This window comes from Atractosteus spatula, chromosome 6 (assembly GCF_055471065.1).
Source record: "Atractosteus spatula isolate fAtrSpa1 chromosome 6, fAtrSpa1.hap1, whole genome shotgun sequence".
Classification (NCBI taxonomy): domain Eukaryota; kingdom Metazoa; phylum Chordata; class Actinopteri; order Semionotiformes; family Lepisosteidae; genus Atractosteus; species Atractosteus spatula.
The window spans coordinates 10646748-10660386 of NC_142711.1; the positions used below are offsets into that span (position 1 = coordinate 10646748).

At 37.8% G+C, this 13639-nt stretch overlaps 1 protein-coding gene across 1 annotated transcript in view; it reads left to right on the forward strand.

The window, feature by feature from the left end:
• The first annotated feature begins 1654 nt into the window (after positions 1–1654).
• The window catches only part of ca8 (carbonic anhydrase 8 (inactive)), a 28496-nt gene continuing 16511 nt past the window's right edge, over positions 1655–13639 (forward strand). The window contains exons 1-3 of the mRNA XM_088918635.1: positions 1655–2180; positions 9518–9709; positions 11538–11662. Of these exons, the coding sequence (XP_088774761.1) occupies positions 2108–2180; positions 9518–9709; positions 11538–11662 (390 nt within the window). The 5' untranslated portion in view covers positions 1655–2107. The remainder of the gene's footprint in view (positions 2181–9517; positions 9710–11537; positions 11663–13639) is intronic.

The following is a 13639-nucleotide window of genomic DNA, read 5'->3' on the forward strand; positions in this document are numbered from 1 at the left end:
TTTTTCAAAAGCTAGGAAGCAACATATACAGAGAGGCTGAGGCAATATTGCTGATTTTGTCCCTAGATTGACAAATATCTTCGTATCCCACAGCAGACATGACGATATTAGTCATATCTGTTTTTGTCTTTTGCAGAACTGCAGCAGTTGACTTTCCCAGGGACAGGAGCTGGGAGGAAGAATCCTTGTGCTTAGGCTGGCTTCTTGCCCAAGATGGTGGGGCAGAAGGGTGAGCCAGGGAGTCCCCATTGTATGTGACTGTTCCCCTGGCCCTCAAACTACAGGGAGGTAGTGGGCTGGTTTTCTTCTTTCTACCTGAGACTGCTTTAAGTCAGGTTGTTTCTCTGCTATATTGTCTGGAGCTATGACTGTTTTGGTTTGTCTGCTCTAATACCTCACAACACATCTGGTCCATATTAAAATGGAGTGAGTGCCAGACTCCAGTCAGCTTTAATGCTGCAATATACTGACCCCATTGCTGTTTCTTGTGATAGCAGCCGAATAAGTATTTGTACATGTGCACTTATACTGCACATGTACTGTTAATTCTGACGTTAAAAACCACTGCCCTGTCAAGCACACAGGTTTTTATTTCTCCTGACAGCATGTGCTGGGGTTTTTCATCTCCTCCCCAGATGGCTTACATTGCTGTAGTTTTTTACAGCCGTTTATTTCTCTTCCAGATGCATGCACCATGTGTGTTCTGTTCCACCTGTGGTGTGATGCGGAGACTGATGAATTGTGCGCCACTCTGCACTCATCACTTAACTAATAATTCAGGACTAATTAATACAATTACATAAATAATCAGGACTCTACTGAGAAACAATTTGTAGTGTTTTATTCCATGTAATTTTTGCATTACAGTAAATACAACAGTCAATGTGTTAAAATGTTAATGCTGTGTTTAACATACCCACTTTTTTGAGGCATTAACACATATTCCTATCTCTAGGCAATTTGAGGTACTGCATGTCCTTGGTGGTTTGGTGTTGTGAGCTGTGATAGTAGTGTCAGGTTATAGTTAGTTAAAGTAACAAATTACACCAGTTTAATATGTTTCCACAGTACATTTCCTAAATACAGACTGTCATCTTCTTTTTCTTTGTCTCACAAATGAGATAATAATTTAAAAAACACTAGAAGTCAGTGTTGAAAATGTCTGGTTTGAAAAATTACAAATATCTTCTGATAGTCTCGTCTTGAAACATAATTTTAATATCTTATTGAAGTGTATTTAATCAGAACTTGAGTGATTGTAGGTATTGATGTCAATACATAATTTCACCTTAACTTGGTCAAATTCCTATAATATTCAAGCATAAAGCATTAATTTGCTAATCTGAAGTAATCTAATGCGAGACATGCTAGGGTATCAAGACTAGCAATTGTTTTGAAGATTAACTCTAAATGCTTCTTTCATGAATACAGTATGACACATTTCCCCTTTACATGAGTACTTTAAGTTTTCCTGCTAGCAGGATAAAACCCAAACAAAATTGTGATAATCGACGTGTTTTTAAAAGGCATCATTTTACATGTGAATGTACGTAGTTAAGGATATCCACGAGTTATTTTAAACGACCGATTTTGTTTTCTTCAGAAGTAGATCTGCGAACGAGCCAATCAGAGCGAAGCCCCGGTCACAGCCTCTAGTGACAGAGTGCAGGCGATCGCCTCTGCTGCAGCCTCAAACTCTCAGCACAGGTTGTATGCTGTGTCTTCACTAACCAGAGAGGAGCTTGCGTAGCAGCCTTGACTCAACTTTAGACACTGCGATAGAGGTGGCGAGACACACTTGCAGGCGATCGTTGTTACATTGTCAGCATCTCTGCATTCTCTCGTCACTCTCTGGACTGAGTAATACTTGCACAGGTTTATATGACGGGCACCTGAACCGAAGCCGGCACACACTAGCTCATTCTTTGTTAGGATATCTGCACTCAGGAAGACAGAATCCTTGCATGAATTATAAAGCGTGTAGCTGTTCTATAGACTTCTAGAGAGATTTTAAGGTCCTGTTACCCTTAGTTAAATAAGAGAAACTGAATTTAAGTTTTCAGGTTCAGACTTGCACATAAAATAATCCGAAACGCCTTTTTCCCCAATGGCTGATAATATGATTGAAGACTCTGATTACTATCCCGAGAAAGACGATCTGGAGTGGGGATATGAAGAAGGTGAGTTTGTGTTTTCCATTACATTTTTTCAACTGCTCTCTGGAAAAGATATGTTCCATGCTCTGCTCCTTGAAGAGTAAAATAACTGTACAACAGTGACACCCACCAATTCGTTTACCATAGAGTTATATAGCTTGATTTTCTATCCTGCTTTGTTTGTTAAAGTTCATAGTAGTGCTACCACACGATTGCAGTAAAATCTCTGGCTTCAATAAAGCAGATAGTTCTATTAATAGCTAAATGTTCTGTGCTTTATCTGTGATTAAATACTCATCTTAATCCCCTGGAGTAATGAGTTCAAGACACTAGTCTTGTTTATTTTTTATTTACTACTTATTAAAATCTAATTTGTAAATTAGCTTTACTTTTCTTTAGTGCATTAAAGGTTATTCAATAGGTTATTTAAGGAAGTGTGAACAAAAGTTAACTGTACTTCAAAAACGTGAATTTATAAGCATTATGTCTGTAAAACCTGCCTTATTTTGAACAGAAATTAAAAGGGAAGTTATCTGCTCAGTGAGAAGTGTAAGTTTATAATTGTAAAGTGCATGCTTTTTTAAACTGATTTGTTTCTTGTATACTACACTCAGTCTTAACATAGATGTATAGGAGGTGTCATTTTGGGAAACATGCCATCCTATTAAATGTAATAAAGTTAAGATTTTGAAGAAGGCTGTCTGTGCTAAAAATAGCATTGTCTAACAATGATCATCTTACTGAAAATTGAGTCACTTCAAATTTTGGTGACAGATACAACATATCACTTTAGTAATTTCCTTTGAACAAATACAGAAAAATAAACTATATTATAGCTGTCAGTCTGTTTTTGTGTATCATCTTTGTTGATATTTTACGCAGTATCTTCACACTTAATCAGGAACTGCTATGTAGTGACAGTCTGTCACAACACATCTTAAGCAAATGTCTATCTTTGTCTTGTTATTGCTTCTACTCTGATGTGGCCTCAGGCTGCCAGACAATTCCTTGAATCGTGACACTGTTAACCGACTGTTTGTTACAGAGATTGTGATGTGTGGAGATTCAACATCAAATATCAAATTTCTTCTTTCTATCTAGTTACAGTATAGTGTTATGAGTAATATTATTAGGGACAATTTATGGCAATATAATATAGTTATAAATAGTGAATGTGGGGTAGAATAACAGGAAAGCATAATGAAAGCAAGGTAAAAGCAAGGTTGGAGTAAACTGAAGGTAAGTGTGGAGAGTGAAATATTTAATATACCTTATTAAGTATCATAGTCTAAGTGCCTGTGTAAGTGAAATTATAGACTTGTATGATATAGTATTTAGTTATTAATTGTTTACCTAAGTTGATTAGATACAATTAAGGACTTGCCTTTGAGATGTGGGGTGATCATGCTAATTTTTAAAATATGTACATTTACAGTATAATAATAAGTACCAAGAGGTTCCTTAAGCAAAATGTATTGCCTTAGGAATTTGTGGCTTATTTCAAGGCACAACATAATTTTTTTGGAGAGTGCTGAAATCCAGAATTCTGCTTTATTTCCTTTTACCGAGATGCACTCCAAGTGTTGACACAATTGATACGAACCTTACAACCCCAGAGACATTTTTAGAGAAAAGAGGGTAATAAGTCTATTTTCATAGTCCGTTACCATACCCAGATTTCTTCGGGCAGAGAGGCATACAAAAGCTAAATAATAAAATCAGATTGACAAGTTACTGTATATAATAAGCACTACATATCATTATATGTTAAAATTTGAGAACCCTGTTTTCAAAGAATTACAGCCTCACAGCACACCTCAATGCTAAATGACATGCTTTCATTTCTTATCTAGCTCCATAGATAAGAGTCTCTGGCTCCATTTTAACAGGTAAGTGAGAGACCATGCAGAGAAACTGTGATCCATGGCTGTTTCTTGTGGTGGAAATTAAGCTATTGATTTATTTACACCCTCTTTCTCTCTCTTCCATTAACAAATCTAAACAAAAGTGATATCTTCTTACACTAATGGGCTTTAACATTGGTTTCAGTGTTGTTTGCACATATAAAGACATACAGCGCTCTGAATCAACAAAAGATTTTCAGTAGCAAATAGAGGGTATCTACTGAAGGTGATAGGTAAACAGAATATAGACAGAGTGAATTCTGTATACTGTTAAACTTCATGGGAGTGGAAACACCATGGACGGAACAAAGTTAAAAATGGAAAAAAAGAAAAGGCTCATAATGTATTCCGTATGTTATATGAAATATCAGTGTGAATGGAAAAGTTTATTATTCTTTAATAATAGTAATAATACTAATAATGGTGGTGGGATGGAGGTGCAGTTCTTAGCATTGCTGCACTGGGGCTTTAGGGGTGCTATTTGCTTGGAGTTTTAGATTTTTCCTGTGTTCACATGGGTTTTCCCCAATTGGTTATTTCCCAAAGTCCAAACACTTGCTGGTAGGTCAATTGGCTTCTGGGAAAATTGGCCCTGCTGTGAGTGTGGGTGTGTTTGTATAAGACACAATGTGATGGACTGGCATCCTGCACAGGGCTTATCCTGCCTCACCACCGCAGCTGGCTGGGATAGGCTCCGGCTCCCCCATGACCCTGTATTGGATAGGCAGTTTGATAATGTATGGATGGATAACAACACAATGCATTTTGTGTGCAATATGAGTCCCTTGTCTTTGTATACAGTTACACAGCAATAGGGGAGTTGGTTCGCAGAAGATGGAGATCAGATCCTTGTCTGAACATTGTCTGAACTATGTTCCCCAGAATGCTGTGGGAAATGACTGGCTGCCCTCATTACACATGAATTGGTTAGTTCGTTATTTAAAAACCCACAATCTGAGGCTTCCAGTTGTTGGCATGAACTGCTATTTTTGTGATTTCTGCAAAGGGAGAAGGAAGTGATCAAGGGAGTGCCAGCATTTTGGATACTGTAACCTTTTGACTTTCATGCACATGAGTTTTTCTAAAGAGTGTTGGAGGGAGACTGAGTTCTTTTGGACGAGTGGAGGTTTTGAGAAGCAGCATTTGGAAGCTGGTAAGCAGCTTAGCTGCTTAGTGAGGGAACAGAAGAAGTCTAGTTTGTAGCTCAAAGGTTTTTGTTTTGTGTTTGAGATTTTGATTATTTTCCTCACACTGTTCAATACGCTGTAAATACAAAGCACTGGTTTTGTTCCTTTCAGCTGTGTTTGTCTGTTTACCGGGACCCACCTATAAAAAGATCGCTACGGCACGCCACTCCTGGGTGTGTCACAATACACAGAATGATATGTCATATGCAAACACTCACCAGTTATTCTACTAATCTACAGCTCTGGGTTGCAGGAGAAATCTTATGTCATCCTCTCTTTCATCCATCCATCCATTTTTATATCCTTTTTATCTAATACAGGCCTTCAGGGGAGCTAGGATCTACCCCAGCAAGTAATGAGCGCAAGGCAGGCTACACCACCGGAAGGGACGCCAGTCCATCACACAAACACACACAAGTGGACCAGTTTTCCCAGAAGCAAATGAACCTACCAGTATATTTTTAGAGGAAACGCGCAAACACAGGGAAAACATACAAACTCCATGCAGATGGCACCCCAGGAATTGAACCCAGGGCTGCTAGAGACAGAGACGAGACACAAACACAGACACTTTTCAGTTCACTCAGACCAGGGCCAATTCTCACATAAGCCAGTTAACCTACCAGTATGTCAGTTTTGTGAGGAAACTGGAGCACCAAGAGGAAACCCACATGAACGCGAGGAGAACATACAAACTCCACACAGATAGCACTCCAAATCTGGAATTGAACACAGGGCCCCAGTGCTGCAAGGCAGCAGTCCTTACCACTGTTCCATTTCATGTCATTGCTATTTCATGCATATAGCTAGTAGCAAACTAAATGGGGATCATTAACCAGGACACAAGTCAGAAGCACTGATCAAGAAATAACTGTAAGAAAAACAATAAAAGCCTTGCATTACAACAACAGTTGATTTGTGCCAAACAAACCAAAGAACATGCTTGATTTCTAATCCTTTTCAATTACCATAGTATCTACTGTATGTGAAGAAAAATAAAATCATTACATTTCCCATTGTTTGAAATTAATCAAATTAAACAATTCTGTCGGGGAAATTGTTTTACTGGAAAAATGATATGCATGCCATTATGTTTTTTTATTGGTTTTAATGTGTAGCTCACTCATGAGGGTTCTGTCTTATTTATCAGGAGTGACATTTTTACATTTCAATCCTTATGGGACCCCTAGAACTTCCAAACTAGTAGACCCTACCTAAAGACAATGTGGACTTTAACCTTGGCCATCCTCAGCACAGGAATCAGCAGGCTCAGAAGTTAAAGACAGATGAAAACACACAAAGAGATCAGGAACTGTAATATTTGTGTTAGTTCATTGTGCAGGATTATAAAAATTTGATAAAAATGAATGTTGTGCTTTTACTATCCAAAGTAGTAGGGGTGTTCTCATTTAAGTCTGTATTGATGTAGACAATCTCTGATTAAAGAGGTTTGAGTAGGAAGCTACATTAATCTCGAATCAATTGTTTCTCTATACATTCTAACATTGTAAGCTGGGAAGAATTCCTTTAGAGAGAATAAATGAAAACATAATTTTAAAATAGTTTGTGTATTTCTTTCTAAATACTAATACTATTTTGTACTATAAGATGAATATCTTTGTTTTATCTACACTGAACAACATTAACAATGTTTTCTTTTTTGGAGGATAGTCAGTATTAAGGGGTAAAGGACTGTAACTGATAGTGTCTGTAACCGAAGACATTTCTGAATGAATGTCTCAAGCGTTGTGTTCAACTCCTGGCCTTCTAGTCAAAGAGATTGTGTTGTGGAGGAAGAAACTAGAAAGAGATGCCAACAAACACAGCAACTGAAAGATTATAAAACAATTACTTGTTGTGCTGTAATTCAGTTATAACAGGGTTATATTCAGGTGGTTTTATACAAATAAAACCTTTTAAAAATCATATTTACTTTATAACAATTTTTAAACAGGAAAAGTATGTCTTCAAAATGAAATCCCAGCATTTTAACAGTAATAAAGAGCTGATCTCTTTATCAAATTATTCGTTATAGTAGTACCTTAAAATCTGCAACAATTTGACTGATGTGCTTTAGTTGTTTTGTGATGTGCAATTTATTTATATGGTTTTTAATCTCAGTTGTTTTCCTTGTTTGAGTCCAATCTTAGCTGAGATACAATTACACTGTGAGAAATAGTACTGTGTGTTAAACAATTGCCAGGCCTTTCTCTGTAGTGGGGGCAGATGTTTTTGTTTTTTTTTTTACGGGTAGTGGCTGTTTTAAAAAAGATATCAGGTGAAGTCTGTATTACACCAATTTTGTTACTTGACTTTGTAAGAATAGAATTGCATGGAAGAAAAAAATCTCCTTGGCTTGAAGTGTTTCTTCGCCAGTTTTTTTTCTCTATTTTAAATTACTCAATGTCTCCCAAAGTGAAACCAGGCATGTCCCTCCTGCAAACAAAGCGAGAGAGGGAAAGAAATATATCACCTAAAAAGTAATATGACATCCAGTCCGGGCTAGGAGGGATGATTTTATAAAATTCCACGAGGAACTACCTTGTCTACAATTGTTTTAATTCTCTTTATATGAGCTTATTGAGAGCCATGAACACTTTTTTTTTTCTAAGGCTTTTTCTATATCATGACTGAGACCTTCTTCTTTACCCTTGAACCAGGCAGGTTCAGTGTGTTCATTGGCTCTTAAAAATAAATAAAAGAGGTCAGTCACCCTTGAGAGTCAGCCTTGGTGTTTTATCACTCTACTAAAAAGTAATTCGGCCCTTTATCATAATATCAACATAGCAACAGTTAGCTGTAGATAGTTGCTTCAAGCTGTGGAAAAACGCTTGCACAGGCAGAATGCAAATGTTTCTTTTTCAGAAACCTTGGATTGTGTAAAATACCATTGTTGGTTCAATTTTCATAAACCTTGATAATTTGCTTCAATAGCAGTTTCATACCTCTTAGTTTAGACTTTTTCCCTGTCAGTTTTATGATTTATCACAACTGCTGTATTTTAAGGTTAACCTGATGGATTTGCACTGCAAATCATTTTTGTACAACAAAGGGATAATGAACCATGGGTAGCACTTGTTCTGTATTATGTAAGACCTTTGCTCAGTGCTGCATCATTATGTAATAGGCCATTGCTGACCTCTGGGAGCATTGTTAATTGTTTCTTGTTAATTCTGACTTTTTAATGGTAAAATTGTGACAACAAAAAACAACCGCAAAAGCATATTGCATTGACTCAAAATGGGAAGATATGCCCAAAAGGTAATACTGCCCTTTCTGCAGAAATGCAGGAAAACCCATTTCTGCTTCAGGATACTCTGAAGTATGTGTAGAAAAATAAAAATAGAAAGCCATTTCAGGCCCTGTCACAACCTATGAGGAGAACAGTTGCCTGTCCTTATTTGCCTAAATGCATATTTATTTAATTTCTACAGCATTACATACATTTATAGCTCCTGCAGACAGGCTGACGTCTGGGATCAAAGAGGTAGAAGTAGTGTTACTCATAAATTCAATCCGGTTAACAAGAGATAAGCTGATCCCTCAAAATATCTAACACTTTTTTTATACATAGTTGTTTACCAGTCCAGAAAACAGGTCAAACTAATTTTTTAAGTCCGATCTTGCATTCGAAATTTGTGAAAATTAATCCATGACATATTAATTTTGCAATACTTTGCAAAAAGGTTAAGATATTGATAATGTTTAGATGCTGTCGTAAGTAGTTGATAAACATCTGAATGCATCTTATAAATCTGTTGTGTGAAGGAAACATTTTTCTGGTGATTGAATAAAATAACAGCAGATAGGCCCTGGGGCCAGGGATTATGTGACTGATGTAATATGTTTTTCTTAATCAGATAGCTCAATGCCTTGTCTTTTTTTTTAATTACCAGCCAATGTCAAAACACACACACACATTCTAGGAGAGCCATTGGGGGGGTTCCATCCATGCATACATTTTCTGTGGATGTGCCACACACGAAAGGGCCAGTGTTCCCAGGAGCCAGTTATCCCACCAGTATGTCTTTGAACTGTGGGAGTAAATGGAAGCACCTGAAGGAAACTCAGGTGAATACAGGGAGAACATACAAACTCCACACAGATGGCACTCCAGAAATTGAACCAAGGACCCTAGCACCACGAGGCAACGATGCAAACAATGTACCATGCCTCTCTCTCTGGAGGATGATGAAATTGAAATTGATTTTGGAAAGATCAAGAATCGTTTTTGGCAGCTTTATTAACTTAAACATGCTATCTTTTTCAGGTGTGGAATGGGGTTTGCTCTTCCCCGAAGCTAATGGGGAATACCAGTCTCCCATAAACCTCAACTCAAGGGAGGCCAGATATGACGCCAAGCTCCTAGAGAGGCGATTGAACCCAAACTACGTGGTGTGCCGCGACTGTGAGGTCATCAATGACGGCCACACCGTTCGGATACTTCTCCGATCAAAATCAGGTAGGCTTAGCTTTTCTGAATGTAATCACTTTTTTGATAGAAAAAATTAGAGAATAAAGGATTCAAGTTCTGTAGATCCCTGAAGAGAAGATTAATAGCCAACATCTTGTAGCGTTTACCTGCACATTCGAATCACTAATGACATATTTAAAGAAAATTGTTATGCCTAATTACTGTGTGTGAAAATTTAAACCTGGCAATACTGATCCATCTAGAATTATATTACTACATATTATATTAATTATATATACAGAATTGTTACATATGCTCCAATGTAGTATTAGCAATTCTTTCAAAATGTATGTTCAACATTATTTAAAAAAATAATCTTACCAAAGCCTAAAGCCCTCGTGATTGTTTCTAGTATATTTCTTAGCAAGACAAGATTATATTTTCACTTGAATAAGTGAGATCCTAAGTAAAGGGTTTTGTGATTTACTATATCTGCCAAAAACTATTTTTATTTTGTCTGAACTCCCATCAGTACAGGTGGTTATCAAATGAGATCAGTGTGAGAGGACAGAATCAGAAGTTCAGGTAATTTGCAGAAACTGGAAAGAGCACTTTATTTCCCTTTAGGTCTCACAAAATAGCATAATTAAAATTTGCACCTACCTGTATTGAGTTTTCAATGACATTATGTGTTTCACAAATGTGAAATGACCAAATATTTTCCCTTTTGTACTTCAGCTTCATTTATGAAGCACCAATTGCCTGTCCCCTTGTCCCACAGCCGTCACCTTTGGTTAAATTGAAAGCATGCATGTCTTTCCAAAACATTTCATGGCTGTCTGCCATATTTATAACAACTAAGCACTTACAGCACTCACTTGAGCTGAGGGCTGATGCTGCTCTCACTGCTGTAGCTGAAAGGTCACAAGATTGAGTCCAGCTAGCCATGACACAGCAAATGTCCAGCTCTGTGTTACTCCAGCCCGCAGGTGAAAGAAAAAAGGGCACGGCGAAGTAATTGTTCACAGAGTCTGATTAGCGGTGAAGATTACAGAGTTTATTATGTGATAGGGTGATATTAATGCAGTAATGGGAAGCAGAAGGAGAACGGTAGGCAGCTGAGATGCGCAGGGGAAGCAGAACAGATAACAGCTGGCAGATGAGATGCGCAGGGGAAGCTGAACAGAGAACAGCTGGCAGCTGAGATGCGCAGGGGAAGCTGAACAGAGACCAGCTGGCAGCTGAGATGCGCAGGGGAAGCAGAAAAGAACAGCTGGCATCTGAGATGCGCAGGGGAAGCAGAAAGGAGAATGGCAGGCAGGTGAGATGTACTGGGGAAGCAGTCGGTTCTAGGCTGGAGACAAGAGGGGATGATAGATAGTGAGTGAGCGAGTGAGTGGTAGTGTTGCAAACAGGAATCAGAAGGCTGTGAACACGAAAATCTGAAACAAAGAACATATACACACTGTTGTTAGTCAACTCCATGTCAGAGCCCTGAAGATTGGTTCCTCAGGGTTTAAATAGTGTGCGAGGTCTTTAACGAGGTTGATAAGCCCGGCCTGATCTCATTAGAGCTCCATTTATGGCCAGGATTTACAGTAGACATCAACAGAGTTTTGTAAAATATTACTGTGAGGTCTATCACTGTATTACAGAGGCTCCTGAAATGTCTTCAACCTCTTCTGAGATGGTTGTGGAACTGGCATTGTGACATATGTTTTTAAATTTGTTACCAGATTACCAGTTTTAATTTGCGTCGTATAATTCAGATTTTTTTCTTTAGTACGTACTTGTATGCGTTTCTCACTGGAAGGCCATGATGTGTGTTCTGTCTGTGTGTATCCCTTCAGTTTGTATCCCTGTGTCACTGTTTCAGTTGTGACAGGAGGCCCTTTACCCAGCGACCATGAGTATGAGCTGCATGAGGTTCGCTTTCACTGGGGCAGAGAGAACCAGCGTGGCTCTGAGCACACAGTGAATTTCAAAGCCTTTCCAATGGAGGTACAGTGTGTGGCGCTTTCTTTCTCTCAAAATCGGATTTTCTTTTCTCCCCTCATTAATTGAGCACATTATACCCCAGCATTAGGAAGAGTCAGTTTGAAATCTTTGAAAAAAGTAATGATTCACATGTCAAATATATCATTAACTTCAAAGCATGAAAAAAATCTCTGAAGCAGGACAGACTCAGAATGTTATGATTCTGAAGTGATTTATTATTCTTTTAAATCTTTCGGTGTTATCGGAAATATACTTCCTAGTTCACCACATCTTGGTATCTGAGCATGATCTTTTTTATGAAAGTCTTTGGATTTTTAATCAATACCTGCATGAATCCCCCCCCAGAAAACCCTTCCAATTTCTTGTATTTTTGGGTGAGTTAATTAAACCCTGGATATTCTGAGGACAATGTTTACCATTTGAATAAAGGTTGCCAATAGTACTTTCTGCTATCTTATTGCAGGCAATACTGTTGATAGGTACAGTAATTTGAGAGAAGAGCAGGTGAAAAGCTTCTGTGGTCTGCAAGTGAGGCCCAAGAAAGTATGTCTGTAAAAGCTAATGTGTCTTAATGTATTCAACCAAATGTTTCATGTAAGAAGGGAGAGAATTCAAATATATTTTTAAGTTTTTTTTTTGCATTTTTATCGAATGTGAAAATGTTAAGGTATTTTTAATTTCCTGATTTTTATATTGTGGTGGACTCCACTCTGATGAAAAAGTCCCTAATTGAAGCACAAAGAACTGCATTCAAATCTCTGTTTGGTCCAATTTACTCTTTTGTGTAAGTGCCCTTTAGCTCTTTCATTAAACCTGACGCAGATTTCAATCACAATGCAAACAACTGTACAAACAAAGCCTAGCTTTTTGTAATATTGCAAGCAGGAATACCCCTTCTTGACTTGGGACAGAACATTCTTTTGTTCCCGTCAGCCTGAGATGAGATTTAACAACTCAAACCAAGACACAAGTCTAAACTTTTCTGTACCTGTTGACAACAGTGCCCAGGCCCTTAAAGGGGAACTACAATGCTATTTTTACATTTCGGGGTTATAGTGAATCGTCAATGATGAGTGCATTTCAAACCACAATGAAGCTACCAAGTACATGGTAAAGTGTACAACCTCCAATTTACAGTACATCACAAAAGAGAGGAAGTTTCAATGTATGCATAGCACTATATTGCCGTCATTGTCTGCGATTCAGAACGAGGCAACAAAACTTGTGGTGACATGAAAGTGGCCGTATTAAATTGTAAACATGCTTTACACCAAGTGAATTTTGCCAATAAAATGTATATTTCTACTGAAAATTTTACTTTCAGCACCTTTTTTTCCAGATTGTGCTGTTGTACTGGTATGGCTCTTTAGAGCATACCAGAAGTCCCCCCCTTAAATAGCATATAGTTTCATCTGGAACTGTCAAAGAAATTGCAAGAAATGACTGTGCTGCCCTGGGATGTTTTTTGATATTACCTGATGTAGAAATATATATATATGTAAAGTCATTTAAGGCCTTTTGCGTGTTGGAATACAAACCACAAGAGTGCATGCTTTTTAAAGCACCTATTAAGGTAACCACAGTGGAATTCTTTTCTTTGGTGGGAAAAGTATTGTCATCAGCTTACACCACTAGAAAGGATTTTTGTGAAGTGAGTTTATTATACTAGTGAAGCCAAGTGATTTTACTGTAGTTATAATGTTTTTGTGTGTAAGAGGGAGATATGCCATAGACAGTATCATTGTGGTAGGGGGAGTTACAACCCTGTTGTGCTTTCTGTAGATACATAAACTGGGTTCATGGCCGTGGTAGTTGAAATTAATATGACAAAACCCATACACGGTCACTGAAACATAAAACATTTTGATAAGGACAAATAGCTTGTGATGCTTTAAGAGAATTATGATTGACTGCACTTGATTCAATCCAAATTCTGATTTGTTTCTGCAAATCTTTGGTGGGAAGTGCATGACTGAGACT